The sequence below is a fragment of the Cheilinus undulatus genome, linkage group 9, assembly GCF_018320785.1.
Source record: "Cheilinus undulatus linkage group 9, ASM1832078v1, whole genome shotgun sequence".
NCBI classification, from domain to species: Eukaryota; Metazoa; Chordata; class Actinopteri; order Labriformes; family Labridae; genus Cheilinus; species Cheilinus undulatus.
Genome location: NC_054873.1, coordinates 11,148,167 through 11,175,948, shown reverse-complemented (window position 1 = coordinate 11,175,948; position 27,782 = coordinate 11,148,167). Strand labels below are relative to the sequence as shown.

The 27,782-nt window shown below is 39.6% G+C and overlaps 1 protein-coding gene across 1 annotated transcript; it reads left to right on the top strand.

Annotated features, from left to right (window-relative positions):
- Nucleotides 1-14,227: 14,227 nt before the first annotated feature.
- On the top strand, nucleotides 14,228-23,187 carry psma4 (proteasome 20S subunit alpha 4). Its single transcript, XM_041795911.1, has 9 exons — nucleotides 14,228-14,335; nucleotides 14,768-14,797; nucleotides 15,825-15,867; nucleotides 16,247-16,409; nucleotides 18,155-18,232; nucleotides 18,335-18,423; nucleotides 18,772-18,902; nucleotides 19,506-19,629; nucleotides 22,911-23,187. The coding sequence occupies exons 2-9, from the start codon at nucleotides 14,795-14,797 to the stop codon at nucleotides 23,063-23,065; spliced, it is 786 nt and encodes a 261-aa protein (XP_041651845.1). The 5' UTR covers nucleotides 14,228-14,335; nucleotides 14,768-14,794; the 3' UTR covers nucleotides 23,066-23,187.
- Nucleotides 23,188-27,782: the final 4,595 nt, after the last annotated feature.

The following is a 27,782-nucleotide window of genomic DNA, read 5'->3' as shown; positions in this document are numbered from 1 at the left end:
TCAATGGGCGTGGTATTAACTGCTCCTAGACAAAGTCTTATCGCTCTGTATTGTATTCTATCTAGTTTTTGTGACTGACTTTTAGCAGCTACTTCATACACCATACATCCATAATCCAAGGTGGCTCTTAAAAGAGCTCTGTATATATGTAGTAATACCTCTCTGTTAGCTCCCCATGTCAGACTGGCCAAGCATCTCATAAGGTTTAACACATTTTTACATTTAGTCTTGTAATGGGGTTTTAGCTCCTGTATCTCAACACCCCAACTCCCTCCACTGTTCTCTTTCTATGAAGCCTATCCTCTCATGGACATGGGGAAACGATAGGGCTAGGAAGGTGTCGACTTTACTGCATATGTAAATACAAAGCAACAAAGGGTGGCTGGGCCAGTTTCCTGTCAAGGTGTGAAACCTGGAGCCCATGACTGAACCAAAGGGTCCTTTTGTCTTTTGGATTGTGGTGTCCAGACCGCCTGGAAACACAAGCCGTTTTTACACAGAGATTCCACAATAAAGGCGACAATGAATGCCCATCTCTGTTCCACAACGAGCAATTCACACAAAGGTGTAACAGAGCTGTCCACGCCCGAGCTTACATGCACACCCCGGCATCCCATAATCAGATGGCAGCCGATCCCCAAGCTGCTGCTTTCAATGAAACTCAAAACTCTGGATTTCTCATTTCAAAACTTTGTATTTTCTAAATGAAATAGGGGAAAATAACATTAACATTCATTTTGATTGTTAGATCCAATCAACTTTTTTTACTCAATGTTTCTGAGTTGGAGGTCCGACTTTAAGCAGTGTCACAGCGCATGTATTTACATCGGAGGTCAGAGACTTCAGAGTACCGAGCTCACTTGAATGAATCATGGAACTTTTCTGACGCTGCTGTGAGCAGAGCTGTGTCTGCTCTCTCCTCTCCTGTACAGAGTGTGATCAGCCCTCTAACCTCGCAGTCTCTCCAGTTAATCCACATTATTCTTTGTTTTCTGTTGTTTTCTCCAATGAAATGTCACTCGATTAAACCGCAATGGTTTTTAAATCTCCCATTTATGGAGACAGCAGCGCACCTTCGCCATTGCGGAATGCCATAACGTCCTTTCACACTCGTTGCGGAAAAGTCTGTTACGGCTCTGATACTACCTCTCGATCCGGATGCTTTTATCACCAGTCCTATAGACTACTGTAATGCCCTGCTCTCTGGTCTTCCCGAGAAGAATATTTCAGGTCTACAATTACTACAAAATTCAGCAGCATGTGTCCTGACTAAGACCAGAGGGCGGGCCCACATTTCACTGGTTTTAGAATCACTGCATTGGCTCCCTGTGTGTTTTAGGATCGATTTTAAAGTTCTTTTACAGGTTTTTAAATGTCTTAATGGTCTTGGGCCTTCTTATCTTTCAGAACTGCTTTTACCTTATGAACTCCGCGGACCCTGTGCTCCTCTGGCAGCAGGCTCCTAAACATTCCCAAAGTCAGGACACACATTCACGGCGAGGTGTCTTTCCAGTACTATGGCCCTCGTCCATGGAACAGCCTGCCAGAGGACCTCAGGGCCACAGAGAACGTTCATGTTTTTAAGAGCAGGCTCAAGACACACCTTTTCAGCTTAGCTTTTGATTTATATTTATTTTATTTATACTGATGAGGGAATGTTTTTATTTGTCTACATAAAGCTTTTTGAGTTACATGTTATGTATGAAAAGCGCTTTTTAAAGTTTGATTGATTGAAAGTAGCTAATGCCCAGTCTTGGTGAAGGTCTCAGCAGACAGAGGGGGCAGGAAGTATATTTTAGGGGTGTTTCCTTCTGTATAAAAAGCTTAAGTCTTCCCAGGTTCTCTCTCCATTTCTCTCTTGGACTCTCTTCTGTCTTGCCCCCCCCCCCCGTCTTTTGATGTTTATTGACCGCTGTATGTGTTGACTGACCTTGCAAGAATAAACCTTTATGTCGGCCGGCAGATTGTCCAATATTTCTTTTGTTTACCAGAAACAGAGAAAAATTGCAACAACAGTCTCAAACATGTTTTTTTCCATGTATATTTATCATCTAGCCATAAACCAAGGTACTTAAACTCTTTGACTCTTTCAATGGGCTTACTATAAAGAGCTAACCCCTGCTTGTTTTCTATATTCTTTTATGTGATCAGCATATAACATGATTTTGAAACAGAGATTTTAAATCCCCAATCATAAGACCATCTCTCTACACCTGTTATTGCTTTTTGGATGCATTTCAGAACATATGACAAGTTTTTCCCTCTTTTGCAGATTGCGCCATCATCTGCATATAGCGAAAACTGAATCCCTACCTCTGTATTCTCAAATATATCATTAATCATTATATTAAATAGAATTGGACTGATAGCGCTGCCTTGTGGTATTCCACTTCTAATGTCAAAACTGTCTGAAATTTCAGAACCTACTTTTACTTTAAATGTTCTCTTTGTTAGAAAGTCCATGATCCAGTTATATAATCGACCATCTATGCCTAGCTTATTCATTTTAATGAACAGACCTTCTCGCCTGGACTTCTCGACATGGAGTTATAAGCTTTCTTGATGTCGATATTTCTGTTGTCAGTATTGTGAATTGTGTGCTGTCTGTGCATGTGTGCGAGTGAGTATCAGTAAGAAAACGTTTGTAGTGAAATGTAAGTGTTGAGGTGCGTGTAGAGTGCACAAAAGAAAAACGCGTGGCCGGCCGGAGGATAGAGTCTGCGAGAGAGAGAGAGGCCGCCTTTTATAGCCCCGGAAACGCACTGGGCCCTAGTGGTCCCCGTCAGCAGCGGCACCTCAAAGAAAACAAAACACATGTCAGGTCACATATTAACGAACCGTGACACCATCATCACTTCCTTCATATTTAGGTTCTTCTCAATGTCATTACTCACTTTAATTTATGCATCTGTTGTGGATCTTCCTTTCCTGAAGCCACTCTTATACTCATTTAACAGATGTTTTTCCTCTAAGAAGTATGATAACCTGTAAACAATCATTATTTTCCATCCATTTACATAAGTGTGAGGTGGGGGCTATTGGTCTGTGATTTTCAGCATTAGCTGCATCTTTCCCTGGTTTAACAAATGGCAAGATTAACGCAGTCTTCCACTCATCAGGAAGTTTTCCTTCTGACCAAATTCTTATTAAAAAGTTTTAGCACCTTTTCTAGTTTTTCTTCTGGTAATTGTCTATACATTAAATTCAGAAAAGGAGGAAAAGAAGATGTTTTGGTTTTAGGAGTACTTTTTGGCTTCAAATGTCTGCAGATTTTAAATCCATCCAAAAAAATTACTATTGAAACAGTTGTAGAATGATATGATGTTGACCTGTTTTTACAGAAATTCACTCGTCATTCATAATTAGTAAATATATTTTTAAAAATGGGTTAAGACTGGCAAGTGTTGCAAAATGGCCCGAGTAAGTGATGAAAAGGGGTTAGAGAGTGGCAAAATGGGTTGTGGAGAGATACAAAGGGGCAAAAATGTGCAGGAAAAGAGGTAAAAATGTGGCAAAAAATTGGTAAAAGAGGAAAGAAGGGGCAAAAAGTATAAAAGATTAGTTATTAGAAAGAAAAATGGTGCAAAAAAAGTAATGAAAAGGGGTTAAAAAGTGGCAAAAATGGATACATAAGTGGCACAAAGGGGCAAAAAATGTGAAGGAAAATTGGTTTAAAAGGGTTAGAGAAAAGAAAAATGGTTTTAAAGAGGCAAACAGTTATCAAAAATGAGTTAAAAGTGGCAAAAATATTGTAAAAATAGCCTGACAAAGTAGTGAGAAGGGGTTAAAGAGTGGGACACAGGAACATTAATTGACAGGAAAGATGCAAAAATTAGTTTAAAGAGTGTCAAAATGGGCAAAAATTGTTTAAAAGTGGCTAATATTATCAAAAATAACTTGAGGTGCAGAAAATGTTGCAGAAATGGCCAAATGAAGTAATGAAAAGGGTTAAAAGTTTCAAAAATGAATTAAAATTAGTGCTTAATCACAATTGGGGAGGGCCCATTATCTGGGATTTTCAGGGGCCCAGACAATTCTATTTGAATTTTATTTGAAAGTCCGTCGAGACTAAATCTGGCCCTTGTGCAAATGTGGTTGATGACCCCTGATTTAGGGTATGGCACGAGTTGTAATAATTAATTATTTTCACTGGATATTGTGTACTATACACTTCAACAGTTACACATTCATGTTCATTTGCAGTATTTATTCTTTTAAATGCTAAATTGTCTTTGACAAATGTGATACAACCACCCCCTTGGTTGTTTACTCTATCCTGTCTGACTGAATTATATCCCAACAAGGTAAAGTCTAGATGGGGTCTCAACCAAGTTTCCTGAATGTATATTATGTCTGGTTTGTCACTCAAGTCTAATGATTTTCTTAAATTCTTGACCATTTGCAATTAAACTGGCATTCCACTGAAAAATTGTGAATACCCTTGTTAGATTAATCACTAGAAACATCATAAGAAAATGGATTCATCATTTCTTGTATTGTTTTACACTACACTTGAGATCCCTAGATACTCCTTTGCTGCTTCAACAATTGTTTCAATCCTCTCATTCCTGTCATTTTGATCTAGTCCAATATAAGCCACTTTGCATATAAATGCAACTAAATTTACTTTGTCAACAAGCAACCTTCCTTCCTTAACTTTACATTTGTGGTATGTCTCATTCTGGCCTGCCTGTAGCATCTCTCTGTGTCCTACAGCAGGGGAATCAATACTGTTAACAGTGTTATTCCTTTCAGTTTTGTTTTCCTTCACTATCTGCACATTGGTAACACTCTTAACAGCCTCTGCATATACTTTGTTTAGTATCTTGTATCTTTGGACTTCTTGTGCTTGCTTTTGTGCTGCACATCCCCCGAAAGCTGCACGGTGGTCTCCTCCACAGTTGCAACACTTAATCGTCACATCTTTCCCACACTTTCCATTATGCATGATTTCCTCCACATCTTGCACATCTTTCTCTTCCTTTGCACTGGTTCGCAGTATGTCCCATTATCTGACATTTAAAGCACCTTAAAGCTGGAGGAATAAACTCACTTACTGTGTAGCTGAAGAAGTCCAGCATAACTTTTCTTGGGATGTTATGCTCAAAATCAATAATTACTGACTGCGTTTCTACTTGTTCTCCACTTGGTTTAAAATCAATAGTTACTGACTGCATTTCTACTTGTTCTCCACTTGGTTTATTAGTAATGCGTTCAGCATTGAGCACTTTACCTCCTTTCAGTTCTGTTTAGATCTCGTCAATTGAGAATGACAGTGGCACTCCAGAAATGACTCCCCTATGTCTAGCAGCTGTGCCTGGAACATGGCTTTTGACTTTGTTACCATCTAGAGTATTCATTTTCAGCCGATCATCTTGTTGTTTCTTACTCATAGCATGTATAAGTATGCGCTTGTTGTTCAGGTACTTTGCAAACTTTACTTTGCCAACACTCTTTTCGAGAGCTTTATCTACCGTAATGAGGTGAAAATTCTCAACAAATTCAATGATCACTTCCCAATCATTGTTCTCACATTCAGCTCTCTGGCTCTGATTTGCCCTCGCTCTCTTAACTGTTTCCTCAAACTCAGCCGCCGAACTACTTGAGCTACTCAGCTCCTTTCCTTTTTTCTTTTAAGATTCGCCACTTTCTGCCATTCCATTCCTCCATAATCCCAGCCTTCATCTTCACTACCAAAAGTCTATTACATTCATGATACAGTTGTTTGTAGTCACCCGCACGATCAATCAACTTCGTCTTGCACCAAAGCTGCATTCCAGAAAAGTGGGAAGTCAGAGTTTTCCAACCTCCGACCAGGAAAAGTGCACTGGAACGCCACTCAAACTCAGAGGTCCTAGTCGCAAAGTCGGAGAAAATATCTACCCCGACTTCACGGAGTTGCTTCAATCTGACGTCACTCGACAATGGCGGCGCCCGTGGAGACACAGGCTGTTTTCGAATTGGCCCACTGCATACTCCTGCCAAACGCAGTATGCAGTATGTATTGCACACTGCGTACTGCGTTCATGCTTGGCCCAGTTTAGCTGGTTTCCGGTACACAGAAGTACGTCATACCCTGGTCAATATTAAACGACGCACACATTGATTTCCATCCATTTACGTACAGCAAAAATCTGGGAAACATTTTTATTTGATTTTTCGGGATTTTTATAGCTGTTGTTTTTAGCTTAGCATGTATAGTGCAGTGAAAGGACACAGTTGACAGCACCTTTCCGGCCATTACGAGCCTTAATGGCAAAACAAAAACAACAGTGACCTTACTACAACTTATTTCGCTATAGTACATGTTAAAAAGGTAAAGGTTAAAGGTAATGGCACTTTTTGTAACCGTCAGTCACTCCGGTTAAAGTTCTGCCGCTCTCAGCTGTTACGAACTCTGACCCAGCGCTTTGCATTGTGGGTAACAGTAGGCAAAGCAGACTGGTCTGCTTTGCCTACTGTTACCCACAATGCAAAGCGCTGGGTAACAGTAGGCAAAGCAGACTGGTCTGATGCGTACTGTGAAATTTTTCCGAATCAGTATGTCATCTGGGTATTTTTGGCATACTGCAACTTTCACATTTGTTCGCATACTGCATACTACATACTACATTTTGGGTAAATCAGTACGCACTGCTAGTATAGTAGGCGAATTTGAAAACAGCCATAGAATGTGAATGGTAAAACATAATTTACTAGATTATAAAAATACATTTATCTATATTTATTTATTTATTATTAAATTGATTTAGTTATTCGACATAACTTCACGTAATACAATGTGATTTTTCATGAGGATACAAACAGCTTAGCAACAGAAAAAAAAACAGCTTATCGTGATCAGCCGTCTGGAACGCTTTGAGGTTGCAACTGGTACAATCCGAGTGGGATAAGTCCGACTTCCCACTTTTCTGGAATGCAGCATAAGCCCCAGCTGGACTCTCCACGGATGCTGCATTCGATTGTACTCGGAACTTGGAAAAATCCAACCCCCAAATCGGAAAAGTGCAATAGAACGGCTCTTGAGCTCGGGACTCCGACTCGGGAATTTGGGTAGAATCCAAGCAGCCCGAGTCGGTCAGAATGACGTAGCAATATGGCGTCGCACAACATGAGAGTCACTTTCTCCTCAACTTTTACTTTTATGTGTCGTCTAATTTAGCATTTGTGTTACTACAGTACAGGCCTCTGCACTGTTGGCCGTGGAAGTTCAATGATGCATGTAGGATTCCCCTCTCTGGTATGTTCAAGTCATGCTTACAGCATGACGTTTCTCTTTCTCTCTCCCTCAAGTAGCTAATATATTTCCCCAACAATAAATTTTGATCCTCGAAAAACATCAAAACAAACGTCAGCTTACTGTGGCCGGCCATGTTTTCCGAGCTTATGCAATGAAACGCATTTACCTCGGAGGTCGGAATTTCCAATCTGGATTTTTCCAAGTTCCGAGTACGATTGAACGCAGCATGGGAACCACCGGCGCTGTTCTTCTTCTTGAACTTTAATGGCGGGTGGCAACCGTCATTAAGGTGCAACTACCGGCGGTGAATGTTCGCCAACAGTTTGTTCCACTGTCAGCTGGTGCAAATTCTATTCCTAAATGACATGACAAACATGACATTGTCCAACCTTTATCCAACAATCCATTCAAATTATAAACTACATCTTACTAACACGAGCCCTCCAAAAACGTCTGTTCATAACTGTCATCCATTACAACATTTTGCATTGAATGGACATTACATACTTCTACAGTTAAAAAGTGTGCAAAATATTTTTCATACCACAATTTGCTTAAATGGACTCAAACTTGTCAAAGGAAGATTATAGTTTGGTATTCATGATTATAATTCAGTATACTACAGAAGCCTCAAAGGGACTTGAATTCTCTAGGCTCTTCTGCTTTATTTTACAACTGGGTGATACAGTCAAATAATGAAAAAACACATTCCCTTATTTGTTTGACCTAAATGTCAGTACAAGATACACATCAGTTGTTCTGTAAAGAATGACATATTAAAGTCATTTCTCAGACAAAATCAAATTTCACACAGGCCCTTTCAATATCCAGCAGAACAATGCCAACATATGTGCATGAAGAAATGAGAAAAAGATAAACAAACTATTGGGATTGACATGTGAGAAAAAGAAGAAAAAGAGCTTCATCCCTGGTAAAGAGCCTGAACAAGGAAACAGTGATGGGGAATGATGTAACTGTTGGACAGAGCTCTGAAATGTCAACAAGAGCAACAAATAATCTTTTTTTTCATGAAAAACACTATCTGTGAGGAAAAAAAATGGGAGAAAACAAAAAGAATTTGAATAAAAGCGAACACAAACATTCAACACATCATCTTGGAACAACATTTAAAGTTTAACTCTGTTTTATCATTGCTTTTGAAAAGGGCCCACAGAAATAATGTAGATAATACATAAACAAAACAAACCTCAGATTTAATCATAATCTAATATAAACATATATATATATAGCATACAGAAATAAATCACCATTTTATGCCAGTTGAATCTTATTCAATTCAACTGGTTCATAACAAAATCTCACTCTCTAAAACAAATTCTGCATTGTAAAACACTTGTAACACATAACAGTAATATGACAGTTCTGCTGTCTGAAAAACAGGGAAGAAAAGGCCTTGCAGATAGATCTGCTTTAAAAAGGTTCCTTTTCTAAAGCAAAACAAACATTTACATAGCCCTCCAACCAAAAAAAAGCATTTATCCGATACATTCTCCTAAAAAAGTACACTCCGTAAACTATTGTAAATTGAACACTAGAACAGAAAATTAAACTTGTTCTCAGTTTCTCCAAAGTCACACAACAAACTGACTCTAACTAACCCTGGAGAGGCACTCACAGTTTTATCTCACTTGCTCAGAGATGACAATGAAAAGAGTCCCAATGAAGATCTATTAGTGAGTTTCAGATCGGACATCACTACAAGCTCAAACTCACTCATCTCCACCACATCTGTGTAAACATGGCTACTTGTCTGCATGGGATTTCACGTGTCGTGAAAGACTCGATGACTTAAAGAATCTCTTTCCTCACCTGTGTGAGCTCTTCTCATATGAACAGTTATGGCATCCAAGTATTTAAATGACCTGTCACTTGCTGTATAGTAAACGGTGTTTCACCTGTATGAATTCTTTGGTGCTTATCCAAATAAATTCTCTGGGCAAATGATTTCCCACAGGTAACACAGGAGAAAGGCCTCTCACCCGTGTGTGTTCTCATGTGAGTTTTCATGTGAGAACTTCGACTGAATCCTTTTCCACATGTGCTGCAGGAGAAAGGCCTCTCACCCGTGTGTGTTCTCATGTGAGTTTTCATGTGAGACCTTTGACTGAATCCTTTTCCACAGTTGCTGCAGGAGAAAGGCCTCTCACCTGTGTGTGTTCTTGTATGAGTTATCAACCCGCTTTTATATTTGAAAGATTTACCACATGTTTCACAGGTATGCAGCGTTTCTCCAGTATGATCTTTTTTGTGCCTTATCAAACTTCTTTTGAGAGTAAATTTTTCCTCACAGATATCACAGGAGTATGGCTCACCTTTGTGAGTTCTCATGTGAATTTTCAAGTCACTTTCACCTCTGCAAGTTTTGCTGCACCTTTCACATGTAAACGGTTTTTCATGTGTATGAACTGTACAATGAGCATTCAAGTTTTTAAGCAGTGAGAAACTTTTTCCACATGTCTTGCATGAATATGGCCTCTCACCTGTGTGGGATGTTGTACGTTTAGCCAGATCTGACTTGTAGATGAACATTTTCCCACAAAACTTGCGTGAATGTTTCTTCTGGCCAATGTGGGCACGCTGATGTGCCTGCATGTCTGACTTGCTCTTAACCCTTACACCACATGTCTCACATTTCAAAAACTTTTGACTTTGGTCAGGACTACAATCAGTCTTTGTTGTTTTAGTTTTCTGAATTCTTCTCTTCTTATTCCCTACTTTTTGTGTTGGTTCTGATATTCCAGCTGATTCTGAGTCCATGCGTTTGCTTTCTCTGGGATCTTGATTTTCCATGACATGGGAGGTGTGAGAGAGGAGCTGCTGTTGGTGTTGTTGTTCAGGTTCAGTCTGGTCATTTTCCTCATTAGTAGGAGTCAACATGAATGTCTCAGTCTCCTGCTTCACTATGGGCTCCTCTGCCCTCTGACTGCTGCAGAGTTCCTCCTGCTCCTCCTTTATCTGCGGAGGCTCTGGCTCCCCTTGGTCCAGACTGAAGTTCCTCTCCTGGTCACAGAGCTGCTGGTCAGCCTCAACCTCCTCATCTTTACACTCATGTTGCTGTGGGACATCTGGAGGAACAGAGGATCAAAAGATTAATTTACCACTATCACATGACACAAAACATCATTTTTTTTACCAAAATATATAAACATTGTTGAGGCATGTTTTGCAAGACAAAGACAAGAAAGACTGCTGTCCTTCTGCTTCTGGTCTTTCTTATAAATAGTAAGTCAAATCTGTTTGAAAGCTGTTGTGTTCTCTTCTCTAGTTCTTATGCCAGTATTGAGAACTGTATTACTTTGATGGGCAACATAATATGCTTGAACCTCCTCAAAGGACAGTGAGGGTCTTTAGTCTCTGGAGCTGCTATTATGGGGTCGTGGGCTAAAAGGTTAAACTGTTAAGCCCTAGCCTCTTTTATTAGGCTACTGATCGAAATTTACAGCCATCTTTAAAGGAGTAAAACTACAAGTTCTTTTTGAATGATCAAGGTGCAATAATGAAGAGGGCACATGTGAAATTTGTTTAGAAGTGTAAATATTTGTATATATGTTACTGGATCAAAGAGAATCAATTTGGCAAATAAAAAATTCAATTTTGACCTATGTTTTTTGTTTGTTTTGCAATTTTAGCATATATCCCATAGAAATAATGAAGTTGAAGTCCAAAAATCTCCAGTAGACCAAAGCACCGCATTTTGACATTACCTCTTTCAACTTTCATGCCACTAGAGGGTTATTAGGACAATATAAGAGACATTTTATTCAAAAATATCCAGGCGAAATCCTCTCTTGTGCTAACCTGACACACCAGATGAATTTGTTTCACACATCCATCTTGGAAAGCTTCAATAAGAAACGTTTGAGAAAAGGCAGAGGATTAGAAAAAAACTCGGGGTGTGATTGGGTGAACGTTCTATCACATCTCTACGGGCCAATCAGAGCAACAAAACACGTGACGCAGCTGCTATCTAGCTGCGCATGCACAGCTACTGAGGAATAACGCGAAACATGGTGACTATAGACATGTCAGTACACGACTTTTGTTGTTTTTGAAAAGAAAACAACTCACTGCTGTTCTTTGTTCTTCTTTTAACGAAGAAATGTTGTCAAGTTCTGATAAAACTGGCGCTTTAGCAGCATCCAGGCTAATGTCTTCTGCCATAATAGCACCGGCCTTTTCTGGCTGCTTGCATATGTCTCGACTCCGCCACGCCCGAGAGTACTGCCCCTCGTCGCTGATTGGTCCTGTCACTTTCTAACCGGGCCCAAACGGTTCAGATGGGAGCTTTGCAAGATGGATTCACCAGTGAAAAACAAGGAAACGAGCATATCCATCTGCTTTGCAAGCTTACTCTTGTGCCATTTAGACCCAATTTGGCACTTTTGCTGCCATTTAAAAAAACTCAGGTATCAAAATGTTTTTTTTTTACTCATATGCCATTATAGGTGGTCACTGCATCATGGAATTCTTTTTTCCCCCTCATATCACCCCGACCTCCGTATAGTTCCCTTGCAAAGGAAGTCTTACAAAGAGACTAAAGTTTGACACCAAGAGCAGCAGATTTATTTTCAACCTTACATAAACAACACAAAATAAAATGCAGGAAACTAAAAGAAACTGTTGAAACAAATGAAAACTGCAAAAACATGACTAGCATTTTCAGTAGAGGCTGGGCTTTCAAACGAGACCATGTTCGTACCTGTAGTACCACGCACCATCCTATAGGGGGCGGAAGTGTCTGGCTACGTAGCACTACGGCCGCTATATGTGGTCATTGATTTGAGTCCTTTTTGAGTTGGATGTGGTGTAGGTAAAAATATTTTATTTGGGCTTGTAGCTGAGCTTCTTTTGTTTAATTTGACGTGTAACATGACTATTTTTGAGCAAAAATAGAGTGCACAGAGCAAGTTTGTTTGGATCAAGGTGAGCAAGACCAAATTTGGTCCCGCTAGGGCTTACGAGTTAAAAGCCCCTATACTAGCCAAAACCTGATATCACAACTGATAACGACACCATAGGGAGCACAAAAATAGTAAAAATCTGTTTATGATTTTTTTTTTTTTTTTTTTTTTTTTTTTTGGTTGTTGTTGTTGTTTTGTTTCTCACCTATCCTGTGTAAGTTGACGTGAGGCTGCCAAACGATGTCCAGCAGTCTGCGCTGTCGATCGATCTCTGCCTGGTACTCGACGATAGTTCTCTGAAAAAGTCCAAAAATGTCTCCAGCAGCAGCAGTTAGCCGCTGGACGATAAACTCTCTCAGATTCTCAGTTGAACTCATTTTTATTTATTAAAAACGAAGAGACCTAGCTTCATTTACAGTAAAGTCTTCGTGATGCTGAAACTTCATTTTAAAGCTAGTCCTGTTTGTTCACTTCCGCTGTGTGTCGCACTGAGAACCACCGGCGGTGTAACCTTTCATTGCAGATTGACCCGCCCGTTTCCGTGTTTTCTCACTGTTTTTTTTTTTTTTTTAAGGCTCTGCCTTTTCCCAAACGCTGTGAATGAGAGGTTTTCCAGATGGATGTGTGCAGTGCCTAATAAGTAAATCTTCAGCGCAGACCGGGTGTTGTCCCGGCGGTAAGGGGGAAACAAAAATGTCACGGGATACATTAAAAAAAAAAAAAAAAAAAAAAAAAGAAAAACGGTGCCTTGTGCAAAAACGGTCAAGAAGATCACGTGACTGCAAAGAACACATAAATCTAAATGATTTTAAAAAAGAATCGGCTGCAGAGAAGCACTTACAATCGCCCATCGACGGAGAGCGTCTCTCTGCCTCACTCTCTCTCTGAGCGGCAGCTGTCAGTCAAATCTGCCCTGTTTCAGCACCAAGGACAGCACCAGCTCATTTAGTCACTCAGTATAAACATTACTAAACTTTCACAACACATAAACACGCTTATACAGTTGAAACAATTGTCTATGAAATAGTACCTGTCCCTCATATAGTATTCAGTAGATATTATTCTGTTATTCACTCAGAGCGTGTCTGCAGTAACAAAACTTTTCTAACAGCTGACTGCCCAGTAAACTTCCACCTCTATGGTCCGATCATGGATGACCCTCTGTCTCTCATCTTAATGCCTTTTCATTAAAAGATCTGTAAACAACCGTGCTGCCATCATGTCCTACATATAGATCCCACAATTTGTGACCATTGCTGTGCGTTTTCCGCTCATACTAGGAACGTCCGAAATCTTCAACTTGAGTCCGCTCTTTAGGACAGTGACTGGGACAGAAAAAAGGCCCAATCCCATTGTCCACACCCACACGTTCACTGACTCTGAGGCGCGCTCCACCTAAGCCCGTGAGGGCTTCAGGATGTCCCACTGTCAAATCATAGAGTGCGTGAGGGATCTCTCGCTGACTATTTGAGCCCTTCATGCACCCTTTCCGTGAGTGAGCATCTCTGCAGACTTAACATGAGGGAATTACCCATAATTCACTCTATTGTGATGTATGACAGGGAATAGGATGCCCTCTGTAAAACGCTGCAAAAGTGAAGTGAAAAGAGCGGAACTGTGAACAAAAACCATGGAAGGTGCAAAAAGGAGTGGACGTTGAAAAAGGGAAGTATTTCTTTTGTGAGTATATTTTATAAAACAGCCTTTATCCACTGAGAAAATGGGTCTGTAGGTGAGGCACGCTTGTTTTATCTTTGTTTCCGCTGTGCAAGATGCCGACAGTCAACAACAAAAAAACAAAGGGCTGTCCCATTCCTATTTCTACCACTTCAAGCCCTTGCAGCCTCACTCACTCACTCACTTTCCAGGTGCAGTCAGTTAAGCCAATAAGCTCAGGGCTAAGCGTTTAGGGAGGAGACTGATATTCAGCCAAAACCATCAATAATACCCATCTGCAGCCGCGGCCACCGTACAAAACACGCCCCCTACAAACACGCTATGCACACCCCCTACAAAATACGCCCTCCTACAAAACACGCCCACTTGTCTGGTTAGGCTTAGGGGTAGCTCATTGGGGTAGGCGTGTTTTGTACGGAGCGGCTGCGGCGCGGTAAAATGACACATCAAGATCGTGACGTTACTCAAACGCGCCGTACAGAAAGCTCTTTAAGCGGTAAGCGTTTTTGCCGTTGAAATAAATGTAATTGTTGCTGTTTATGTTAGCTGTAGCGTTTAAATTCGTGGCTCATGTTTGAAACATACAAGACACCTTGTCGTTAGGTTATATGACGATTAAAGTCATCAAGCGAAGCACGAGCCACAAATTTTGTCGATTCATCTTCATTTGTGCATCAGTAAAGCTATTTCATTTGATTCAACGGAAACTATCAGCTCGACAAAAATACGGGTATTTCAAGGGGAAAACAGTCAAAAATGGACAGAGTAATTTAGCTAATGGGCACCGTAGATGTTTTGTCTCTTTCACTTTCACATCCTGCTGTACAGTGCTAACATGTAGTTGATGTTTAGACGTTTTGTCGTTGAACTCTTATCTGAGATGTCTTTAAAAAAACTTACAACCAAACTTTCTATTTTTCTGTTACAGTGACAGGTTTGGCTACGGTTTACCAATATGGTGAGTAATTTAAAATTTACAAGTGGATTTGCGTTGGTTTTATGTTCGCTATTTGCTCTACCTCCGTAGACGGTGTTACGGTTTAGCTCGTGACCGTGTTAACTGATGACTTTCAGCCCGAAGAGTTTGTGGTCTTCGTTTTTTTTTTTGACAACAGCACCAACAAACAAGATCATTAGGGCTTTTCACAGTAGTATCACTCCGCCTCAGACAAGAGTTCTGAGTGTATTTTATTTTTATTTATGACAGTGTTTTTTTCTGCATTTATCAGGCTGATTCCTCTGAATCACACATGACAGTCATTTATTAACCTTATGATAAAATGCACTTCTTTAACATTCAAGTAAATGTTTAAACCACAGAGTAGCTGCTCTGTGACAATAATGTAGTTTCAGTTAAATTGTGGAACTAATTTAAATGGTGGGGGGTAAAAATTTTCTATTTACCAAAACAATCTACTGTGTGACTGTTGTATTAAAGTTTTTTCACACATAAAATGTAAGTGTAGTGATGGATATCAAAGCTGTTGTGATTGTCTTTGACATTCTGCCAGTGGCCCCATCACTATGATCACCACTGTCTCTTGTGTGATGTTGCTCTAATAACAAATGATGAAATCTTGAAAAGTCCTTGTGAGAGCCTCCTTGTTTTGTTTTATGATGATGTCAAAAAATCCTTACCATTATGAAAAAAATAAGCAATTCAACATCTGTGAAGAATCTCAAGTTTTTAAAATGTCATGACATGTATTGTAGCTATAGCAATGACAGATGCAACCAACTTGAAGTCGCCAGTTAACATGGTTGCTCGCTAAACTGAAACACCCATTCGCGCCTTGATAAGAGGTACAATTTGAGTTAAAGTCAACCATTTCTATGGTCTTGTGATACAGTATGACCCTGCACTATATTTAAGAGTTTATGGTGTAAATCACAAGAGACTGTTTACATTTTGTGTCATAATCTTTGTTGTCTTTATTTTAAAGTTCATGGATATCAGTTTTATTTTTTGTTTTTCTTCCTTACAGTCACGCCGATATGATTCACGGACAACAATCTTCTCACCTGAGGGTAAGAGTTTTTCAGTAATGTTGATGAACAGGCAGCAGATTGTGTAATGTGTTGGTTTCTTGGTTGTTTTTTTCCAGCATCTACTTTGAAGAGTTAGTTTGTCCTGATAGCTTTTAAATGTTCCTTGCCTTAATTAAGATATAACAGATAATTCAGGATCAACTCAATAGTAAAAGACATGATGAAAAATGTTGGTAAACAAACATCAGATGAAAGACAAAGGGATAAAAGATAAGGTAAACAACAGATGGTATATACAAGGAAGTCAATACATGGCCATTATTGAACCTCATGTTTATATTGCAGCGTATTTTAAGTACAGCAGATATGTGCTTTAAATGCTTTATAATTACAGCATTGTTTTGTTTGTCATTTGTAGGCCGTCTGTATCAGGTGGAGTATGCCATGGAAGCCATCGGCCACGCTGGGACCTGTTTGGGAATTTTAGCCAATGATGGTGTGCTGCTGGCTGCTGAACGGAGGAACATCCACAAGCTGCTTGATGAAGTATTTTTCTCTGAGAAAATCTACAAGCTTAATGAGTGAGAGACTACTTTTGGTTCTTGATAATGACACTGGTTGGCTGGTTGTAAATGTTTATCGAGTCATGGAAAAAAGTATTGGCGCCCCTTGAATTTTTCCATTTCTCCCAGAGATTGTTGCAGTCACGAATGTTTTGGTATTCACATGTTTATTTCATTTATGTGCATCGGAACAACACACACAAAAAAAAAAACAAAAACAGAAGAAAAAAGCCAAAATTGGCATAATTTTACACATAACTCAAAAATGGGCCAGACGAAATTGTTGGCACCCTTTTAAAACTGTGGGTAAATCATCTTATTTGAGCATGTGATGCTCATTTAAACTCACCTGTGGCAGTAACAGGTGCTGGCAATCTAGAAATCACACCTGAAGCCAGTTAGAATGTATAAAAGTTGGCTCAACCTTTGTGTTGTGTGCCTGTGTGTGTCACACCAAGCTTGGAGAAAAGAAGGAAAAACCGAGAATTGTCTGAGGACTTAAGAAGCAAAATTGTGTAAAAATATGAACAATCTCAAGGTTACAAGACCATCCCCAGAGATCTTGAAATTCCTTTGTCCACTGTGTGTAATATAATCAAGAAGTTTATAACCCATGGAGCTGTGGCTAATATCCCTGGACGTGGACGCAAGAGAAAAACTGACAAAAGAACGCAACGCAGGATAGTTGGAATGGTGGATAAACATCCTCAGTCAACTTCCACACAAATTCATGCTGTCCTGCAGACTCAGGAAGCAAAAGTGTCAGCTCGGACCAGAGGTCGTCATCTGAATGAGATGAAGCGCTGTGGCAGACTGAGGAGAACCCCACTGCTGACAAAGACACATAAAAAAGCCAGACTGGAGTTTGCAAAAATGTACCTGACTAAGCCTCAATCCTTCTGGGAGAACATTTTGTGGACAGATGAGACTAACGTAGAGCTTTTTGGAAAAGTACGTCGTTCTACTGTTTACAGAAAACAGAATAAGGCCTACAAAGAAAAGAACACAGTACCTACAGTCAAACATGGTGGAGGTTAAGAGATGTTTTTGGGTTATTTTGCTGCCTCTGGCATGAAATCTGGAGGCAATCAAAAGTTTTTGGGCCGCAATATGGGATGTAGTGTCAGAAAGCTGGGTCTGCTTCAGAGGTCATGGGTGTTCCAGCAGGACAATGACCTGAAACATACCTCAAAAAGCACCAAGAAATGGTTGGAGACAGAGTTCTGAAGTGTCCAGAAATGAGTCCGGATCTAAATCCCATTGAACACCTATGGAGAGATCTCAAAGAGACCTGAAGCAGTTTGCAAAAAAAGAGTTGTCCAGAATTCCAGTTGAGAGGTATAAGAAGCTTGTTGATGGTTATAGGAAGTGATTGGTTTTAGTTATTTTTTTCCAAAGGTGTGAAACCAAATATTAAGTTGCCAACAATTTTGCCCGGCCCATTTTTTGAGTTATTTGTAAAATTATGTTAATTTTGTCTTTTTACTTCTGATTTTTTGTGTTGTTCCGATGCACATAAAGGAAAAAAACATGTGTATACCAAAACATTTGTAATTGCAACAATTTCTGGGAGAAATGGTGTATTTTCTGGAAAAATTCAAGGGGTGCCAATACTTTTGTCCATGACCGTAGGTTATTTTTGATCTCCATAAATGTATTTTTCTTTGTAATTTCAACCATAAACAATTAGATCACTTTATAAGTATGTAGAACAACTAGCCACTGTTTTTGTATTAACCCTATGTGTTCCTGATTCCATGCAGAGATATGGCGTGTAGTGTAGCAGGAATCACATCAGATGCAAATGTACTGACCAATGAGCTGAGACTCATAGCACAGAGGTGAGCTCCACTCAGGACTGCTGTCTTTTTTGTGCTGCAGATAAATGTTTCTAGTCATAGGAATTACAAATGTCAATGTGTTGATCTGTTTTGTTATTTCAGGTACCTGCTGCAGTACCAGGAGCCAATCCCCTGTGAGCAGCTGGTCACAGCTCTGTGTGACATCAAACAGGCCTACACTCAATTTGGAGGTCAGGCAGAACATACTCAACTAAGCATCCCTGCTCTGCCCTGACAGAGAGGGGGTGGCAGGTCAACAAAGGGGACGCATTTTGGTCATTTTGCTAACAAGGGAGACACCATCCCCCCTCATCCCCCCTCAAATTGCCTACTGGTGCTTGTGTACACAGTCATGGATTTATAAACTAAGAATTATGTAGTTATGCTCAAAATGTGGATGCCAAAAATAATTGCTAAGAATGATTTTTTATGTTGACCATATCTGAAGTAGTTTAAAGAAACCAGTGCTGAAAGAGACTGGCAATGTTATATGAAAGCACTTCAGCATTGTTATGTGTGTTTGTGTCTGTTTTCAACAGGAAAGCGTCCATTTGGAGTCTCTCTGCTCTACATGGGCTGGGATAAGCACTACGGCTTCCAGCTCTACCAGAGTGATCCCTCTGGAAACTACGGAGGCTGGAAGGCTACCTGCATTGGGAACAACAGCGCTGTGAGTCTGAATATTTGGATTTGAACACCAAGCAGATGCTCTTAGATTAAAAAAAAGTGGAGGGGATTATATACCTGCTACTCCAAACCTTGACACCAGAGGGAGCAGCTGCTTTTTTTTAACTCAGCTGTAGAAAACAGACGTGTACACCCACTGTAAACAGACATGCTGTGGCCTACATAGGGCTGACTCTAGGGGCGTTTAATTGTGTAAGTCCTGAATCACGATGGCTCTGCTAATCTGAGTGGGTCTCCAGAGAGCTGCACACAAAGCATTGTGGGTAAGAGAGCAGTCTCAGAGCATTGTGTGAACACTTTTGTCCAGGAGACCTCACAGTACCCTGAGTGTTTGCACTTTTCCTTTGGGGGTCTCCAGTGAGGAAACACACACCTGGTCCCGACAGTGTGAGTTTTGTGCTCAACAGAGGGAGCCAATCAGGAGCAGATATCTGATTTCTCAGAGAAGAGGATGATCTGATGTGAATGCAGTCCTTACATTTGAGAACAGATGGGACTCTGCAGCACTAACAAGAGGGACAGTGTGTTGAGATTCAATCACAGTGCCTTTAACTTTGTCTCCTTTTGTTTCCTTTGTCCCACACAGGCTGCCGTCTCCATGCTGAAGCAGGACTACAAGGAGGGAGAGATGACGCTGTCCACAGCCCTTGCTCTGGCCATCAAAGTTCTCAATAAAACCATGGACGTCAGCAAGCTGTCTGCAGAGAAAGGTCTGGATTTAAGCCAGTACAGACGCTGAACATTTAAAGAATTTCACTGATTAATCTTTATCTTAAGAGCTGGTTAGATCAGATGAATGCCACACGAACTGTTTTCATCTGACAGTCCCTTTGAGATAAAAATATTTCAAAAGGGATCTGGAAACAGCATTTTTTGTCAAGCACAGGCAGTATAAAGGCACAGGCCATAAGACACATAACAATCAAGCTGCAGAAAGAGCCTGTAAAATGTTGGATTCCTGCTGTTTGTGATGAAAAACAGCTGGTTCTTTGAGAGAAATCCACAGAGAAACCTCAGACTCTGCATGTTTGCTCTCCTCTCGTCTCTATGAAGCATTTTAGCATCCCTCAAGTCATCAGTTTTGCTCTGTAGCTTCAGACTTAAAAACTAAAATCCAAACAGAATGGGTCTATATGCACTAGTTCTTGCCAAAACATCTTTGTATAAACTTTCCTATAAGCAAGTTATCATGATTTTAGTTAATATTTGCTAATCTAATTTTGACAACCCCAGAGCAGACAAAGCCTCACAACCCCAAGAAGATCCCTGGCACCTGCCTTTTAATGTTTAAAGAGCAAATTCATTGACACATTTTTACATGAATATTGGTTTATGAGCAAAAGTAATGTGCACCTTCCTTTTGGCCTACTCATAAACATAAAGTCTGACAGGGGCGACAGTCAGTACCACAAATATGCATATCTGTTCATTAATACAAATATCTGATCAGCCAATCACACGGCAGCAACCAGAGCATATAGACATGACGACACGGTCCAGACGATGCACTGAAGTTCAAACCGGGCATCAGAATGATGAGGGAAGGTGTGTAGCGCCACATTATGTAATAACGCCACATTATGTAATAATGTAATACATTTTCCATCCATCATGTAATAACGCTGAATTTTCTAAGCCACTAAGCAATTAGGGTTAGGGCAAGGTAGTAGGGTAGATGTTTAGTCTAGAGCCCTGAAGGGGGGTTTGGTTTAGGCATAAGTCACTAAGCGGTTAGAGTTAGGGCAAGGTAGTTGGGTAGGGTATAGGGTATACCTAGGTATATAATGCGGCATTATTACATAATGTGGCTTTACTAGGTGATTTAAGCAACTTTGAGCGTAGTCACTGCTAGAGCTGTGAAAAAATATTGGCACAGCAATATATCGCAATACTTTGACATCAGATACAATATCAATACTTCAACTCTTAATATCGATTTTTTTTTTGTACAAAGTAAAAACTCATATTTTAGCCGAGTTGTTAGTAAAATATGACTTCCACACCTCCACATGGCTTACAAAATAACAATACCTGCACAATTCAAAGCAGACGTTTGGAAGCATTTAGGCTTCAAAGTTACAACGGGAAGCACAAACAGCAAGTTAGAGAAAGGAAATGCCGTTTGCAAGCTCTGTCTTGCTGCTGTGAAATATAGCGGGAACACCACCAATGTATTGTGTGATTTACATATACATCATCTCTATATTTTTCTTAGTTAACTGTGTAGAATATCGCAATATATCACAATATCATGATATCCTGATATATCGTGATACTATCGTATCGTGACTCAAGTATCGTGATGCGTATAGTATTGTGAGGTTCTTGCCAGTAATCACCCCTAGTCACTGCCCTGTGAGTGGTTGATTAGGTATTCTGGTTGTACACCAACGAGCAGTAAGAACATCCTGTTCCTGATGGGAACATTGACACCTTTATAAACAACAAAAGCACAACCAGAAGAATAGAGCCTCCTTTGTTTTGGGTGTGGCTTTATTTATTTACATGAACTGACTGCATGACACATGGGTGAGTCTAGACATGGCAAGTATTTCTACCTGGTGAACCTGTTTGTTGTTCATCAGGTTATTGCCAGGCAGTTACCTCTCCTTTCCAAAACAAAAATACAGCAGCTATTTGTTTAGAATCTACAGCCCGATGGATCTTCCTCCAGCTCCTTCTATCTATTTTTTAAAACCAGCACCCAAACATACACTTTTGCGCAGTAGATTCCAGGCTGCAGGAGCAGCGTACCTGAAACTCCTTTTACCTATTTCCAGATACACTTTGGGTGCATATAACAAAAATGAGTCTTGCGACAGTCGCAGAGTAAAGACTGCTGTGTTCGACTCTTTTGACATGGATAAAATCACACAGCCTGATAAATTAGAGTTTGCCATTAATTTTATCGTCAAGTGGCCAATGAAGGCCCAACTCAATCATACAGCTCATGAGAAAAGCATAACACACCAATGAAACGATTCAAGCTAGTGATGCACCAGTGCATTGGTGGAACATCTGCTTCGGCTTGACCCTCATCGGCCCATCTGCAAAAAACGCGTGAGAGTCAAAACTAAAACGTGAGAAAAGCAATAATAGACAGCAGTCTGACAAGCTTTTACTGCGTAGCACACACACACCCCCTCCAGCTGGCTGTCCAGATCAGCCGAGCTTGCAGCGTGCAGCATTCTTGGATGTGATTGAAATTAGCCTCAAAATAGTGGGACACTGATAATTCTCCCCTTGCCTACTTGCGCTTGTAGGCTGCGCGGGAATGAGGCTTAAAAGACCGCCGGACGTTTCAACTCGTGGAATGATAGGCTATGTTTTTTTGTGAAGATATATTTTTGGGCTTTTTATGCCTTTATTCATAGAGGAGAATGGGGGATAGAATCCGAAGCAGGGATGAGAGATTGGGGAGAGACATGTAGGAAAGGAGCCACAGGCCAGACTTGGACCCATGGGCGCGCCTTAAGCCACTAGGCCATCTGCCCCCCATAGGCTTCGCTAATATAGACTCATTTTTAATAATATCATTGTATTTTAAACAAGATACAGGATTACACATGATTGGTTTTAATAATATTACTTATGTTGAGGTTGATTTGGAAAAAAAATGATTTATTTCAGTCTATGCTGCAGTTATTTTCAAAAACATATTTGATCGTGAAATAAGTTTAAATAAAAAGTTGTATTGTGGATTTCTATGGATGAATTTGTCCCATCTCAAGGAATGAAGAATAGAATTATTCTGTTGTCCGGTGATTAGAATAATGTTAGTTTATTAGTAGTAGTTATGAAGAAGTCACCAATCATAAAAATCAAACGAGTAACAACAGTAAATGTAACAGTAAAAATATCTGTATCAGCCCTGAATTTCCTGATCGGTGGATCACTGGTTTAAGCTAAGGTTTTATGATTTTAAACTTCAGCTGTAAATGTCTCAGCAGCGGTTTCCTCATCATCTATCTGTCTTTTCTGTGTATTTCAGTGGAGATCGCCACTCTGACCCGAGAGAACGGCAAGACCTGCATCAAAGTGCTGAAGCTGAAGGAGGTCGAGGAGCTGATCAAGAAGCACGAAGCCGAAGAGGCCAAAGCCGAGAAAGACAAGAAGGAGAAGGAGCAGAAAGAGAAGGACAAGTAGACACGCTGTCCTGCACTTGTTTCAGTTTGTATGTGAGAATGAATGAATGAGTTTGTGAATGACATGATGAAAATGGACTTTTCAGGTGCTTGTTTCTAAAAATAAATCGAGGTGATCTACCACTGACTGTCAGGTGTTTCTTTATTTGATTTTGATCGGGTTTATGTTGACTGCAAAGTTTTCGCTGGATGAAGTTCACAGCAGGATATAGTCAACATAAACAAGCATTTTCAGTATATTTTATCATAGAGTAGTAGGGAGTTATGGTCAAGGCCACCCATAAGGGGGAATAAAAGGGAGAACTTTCTGGAACCCTGTTGAATGGGGGTCAGCAATATGGTGGTCCATTGTAAAGTTCAGCTCTGATATCCATATTTTATCTTTTTTTGTACTTGAATAACCACTCTTATGCTGCTTAACAAACATTGTTTGATTTTTTCATGCCATAGTACAAAGCCTTCTTAAAAATGTGAATCCCTTTATTAAACCAGAATCAAAAAGGGTTAAAAGTGGTGAAAAGAGTTATAAAGTTGAAGAAATTGCTTAAAGGTGGCAGAAATGGGTGGAAAAGTGGTGAAATGGAATTAAAAATTGGCAAAAATTGATTTAAAGTGTCAAAAATCTCTAACAAATATGATGAAATGTTAATGGGTGTCCATGGAGCCTCCCATGGACTGGTGTTGAAAATTAGCACTTTGCTATAAACACTTAAGGCAGTGCATCTGGGACCTGTGTATGATTAAATATCACAGCATCAATGTTACTGTGTGTCCATGTCAAATAAATAAATAAATAAATTGTAAAAATGGATCAACACAGGCAACTTTAGCTGGAAGTTGAAAAAAGTGTCAAAAGGGTTTAAAAATGGTGAATTAAGGTTAAAGAGAAGCAAAAAAAAAAGGTTAAAAATGGCAAAAATGGGCAAAGGAGTGGTAAAATGGGATTTATATGTGGCAAAAATTGTGCAAAATTGATGAAAATTGGATAATAACTGATAAATGGCCTACAGTGGCAAAAGTGAAAACATTTTTAAAGTAGTAGAAATGGGTTAAAGTAGCAAAATAGGTAAAAGGGTTTCAAAGTAGCAAAAGTGAAAAGTGTCAAATAATAGTGGCAGAAATGGGTAGAAAAAGGGGCACAATACAATTTTTCAACATTAGAACCCAATAATAGTTTTACACACTTTTCAGGCCCAAAATGAGGAAACTGTTAGCCAGGATGCTAGCACCAATGCTACTGATCAACACACAAGCTGTAAACTATCAATAGATTCTTGCCCAGCTGATTCAGTGGACAGGCCTGGTTATAGTATAATAGCAGAAACAGGGATTAGACGGGGCAGGAATGGCATGTACTGTAAGTCATCCATGTTTTTCTTCTAATATTAAATAGTGTCAAAGTAAAGGGATTGAATTCAATCTGGGAAAACCACTGAATAGTTAAAAAAATAAAAGCTTTTGTTTCAGATATATTTTGGGGGCATTTTATGCCTTATTTTCTGCTTTTGCACTACCATCTGTTATTTCAAAAATTGATAGTGTCAGAAAGTTGGACAAAGGAGAACAGTTAATCCATCAGAAACTAGGCAACATCCCAAACACTGTCTAAATTGCACAAATGCAAAAGTTGCCATTGTATTTGTGCAAAAACAAAAACAAAAATTCAGCATCGCACACCTGGATCTTTTAATTTTGTTGCGGTTATCAAACAGAAATCAATATTGTTTTTGCTGTTTGTTTTTCCTCCTATCACGTTGAAGTTCAAAGCCCTGTGTCGTTAAAACTCCCTGTAAAAGTTTGAGTGTTGTGACAGCTCTCGTCTGCTCCTTTTATGTGGATTAACATTTGAAGTCAATATGGGATTAGAGCCTAATGTGTGTGCTCAATCTGTCACACAGCAGATGGTCTTAATGTATTCTGTATGAGTAATGTGTTACATACTTCAAACTGTTATAAAACAGGACGGCACAATTACACAACCACAAACATGTTCGTCTTTGTTGAACAGAAATCAAAAGAGATGGATGTCAAAGAGAGAGAAATCTCTTTAGAGATTTTATTGAAGAAGTTTGTTGCTTATTTGCAAAGGGATCTTTTGGCAGCATTTATTGGGAAGAGTGAGACAGACTGAACATCAGACGGTGCTTTTACTCTAATAGTATGCAGCTGAATCCTAAAACAAAAATGTTACTTTTATTTTTCAGCTGTTTGACTTATGCTCCTTTATAAACAACAAAAGCACAACCTCACATGCCATTCAGTTCTGCCCACAAATTTGATTAAGATCAGGGCTTTAACATGTGCCACTCCAAAACATTGACTTTGTTGTCTTTAAGCCACTTTGTAACTAATTTGTTGGTATGCTTAGGGTCATTGTCCATATGGAAGACCTATTTGCACCCAAGCTGTCTTTTAACATCCTTGTGTCTTGAGACGCAGCTTCAATATTTCTACATAATCTTCTTTCCTCATGATGCGATCTATTTTGTGAAGTGCACCAGTCCCTCCTGCAGCAAAACATCCCCACAATATGATGCTGCCACCCCTGTACTTCACAGTTGGGATGGTGTTCTCAGGCTTGCAAGCTTCCCCCTTTTTCCTCCACATGTAACGATGGTCGTAATGTCCAAACATTCATTTTAGTTTCATTGTTCTACAGGAAATGTCTCCAAACATAAGGGTCTTTGTCCCTGTGTGGATTTGCCAACTGTAATCTGGCTTTTTTATGTTGCTTTTGGAGTAATAGCTTCTTCCTCTCTGAGTGGCCTTCCAGCCCATGTCGGTACAGGATAACGACACTCTCATACCAACTTCAGCAGCAACTTCACAAGATCTTAAGCTTTTGTTCTGGGGTTGTTGTGTTTGTTTCTCTCCAAAGCATGTTCAACTCTGGGACACAGATTCTGTCTCCTTCCTGAGTGGCATCGTAGCTGGACATTCCCATGGTGCTTATACTTGAGTATAATTGAGCAGACGAGCATGGCACCTTAAGGCATCTGGAAATTGTACCTGAAATCTTGGCTGATGTCTTCAGATTTTCTCATGATGTGTTTGAGGTGTGCCTTAAAATACATTCACAGGTGTGCCTCCAAATAACTAAAATGTTTTCAGTTAGCATCATCGTCATCTGGGCTTTCCTGGATTATTTAAAGGCATAGTGATTTTAGACTATGCAAACTTCTGACTTTGAAGAAAGCAATCAAAATTTCTCTTAAAATGTATTTCTCTCATTATTCTGGCATTTAGCACATAGAAATAATGTTGGTGTCCTGACTGACCTAAAGCTTCTCGTGTTGTCTCATCATTTTTTCTGCTTTCTGCCAGTGTCTTGGTTGCAACAATAAGCACTCATGCAGCTTGCCTGCTATGATTATTATATATTGAGTGAAGCATTTCAAGATATCTCAACTAATTAGTGATGGGAATTTTGTCTCTTCTCAATGATCCTGATCATTTGGTTCGGCTCAGCAAGAAGAGCCGGCTCTTTCGGCTCCCAAACAGCTCTTCATTCAGGTACCATTCAGGTTACTTGAATGAAGTTTCCAGAACCCTTTTGAATCCATCACTGCATTCTATAAATATGAATGCTGACCTTGACCTTTGACCTCCAATATTTAATCCGTTGTGTGAGCCAGAGTGGACAAGTTTCAAAGAAACCTCTCAAAGCATCCACAAAGAATTAACCACAAGGCCCAATAGCCTTGACCTTTGACCTTTAAAATATAATCTGTTCATCCATGAGCCACAATGTACATTTGCACAATTTATGAAGAATTGAAATGAGGCCAAATTACCTATTAACAGGAAGTCTTTAAAAACATTTTTTGAAAATTAAATAACCGTTTACAAGAATTACCAAATGATTAGAATTAAAGTGCAACAAGGGAGGTGACAATAAGAATGATTATAATCGTAAAACAATTCAAATTAATAAAAAGATTTTTAACACCAAGAAAGATCCATTTTTTAACAAACTTTATCATCTTTAATGACAGATGCTTTAGTGCTTTTTTAATTGGTACTCACCCTAAACTTATTTAGAAATGCCACAACTGGTTAAATATAACTATATAAAATATAAAACATAACATAATTACAGTTTTAAATGTTGCTCGACTCTGTTAAATTAAAAAATAACATAACCTTGGCCTTTAACCCTTGAAAAAGAATTTGTTTATCCTCTTGCACAATGTTTGAAGATAATCCCTCTAAGCATTTGCAGGATACCCTGTTCACAGGCAAGGCATGAAGATGAAGCCCACTGACCATGACCTTTGACCTATGACCTCCAAACTCAGATAAATTAGTTCAGAGAAAAAATATTTGTAACATGTGAAAAAAACTCCTCAAAGTGTTCTAGATGTCGAATTCATATGGAATGACCAGAAGGTCCAATGGCCTGACCTTTGACCTCCAAAATCTAATCAGTTCCTCCTTGAATCAGAAAATCCCTCAAGCTTTAGAGAGATATGGCTGTTGCTAGCATGGTGGCAAAAGAAAACAATATTTCTGACTAATGAGTCTGAGTCCTTTCTGTCATCTACTGAGTCATGTCTGGTCTTGAAAATCATGACTTGTGACATCTGCTCTAACACCAGGTCTGTTTGTCACAGTCGTTATGGAGCTTTTGATCATAATATGTGATCTTGTCAGAACTGTCCTTAAATAACACAAAAACATAATTTTTGAACTCTCCATTTACTGTAAGCCTTTGGCAG

What these genes read in the sequence shown, in the direction of transcription:
- psma4 (XM_041795911.1), top strand. An exon ending in AAAATCTACAAGCTTAATGA is followed by an intron (nt 16,410 to 18,154) that starts GTGAGAGACTAC and finishes GATTCCATGCAG; the next exon opens with AGATATGGCGTGTAGTGTAG. An exon ending in GGCCTACACTCAATTTGGAG is followed by an intron (nt 18,424 to 18,771) that starts GTCAGGCAGAAC and finishes TGTTTTCAACAG; the next exon opens with GAAAGCGTCCATTTGGAGTC.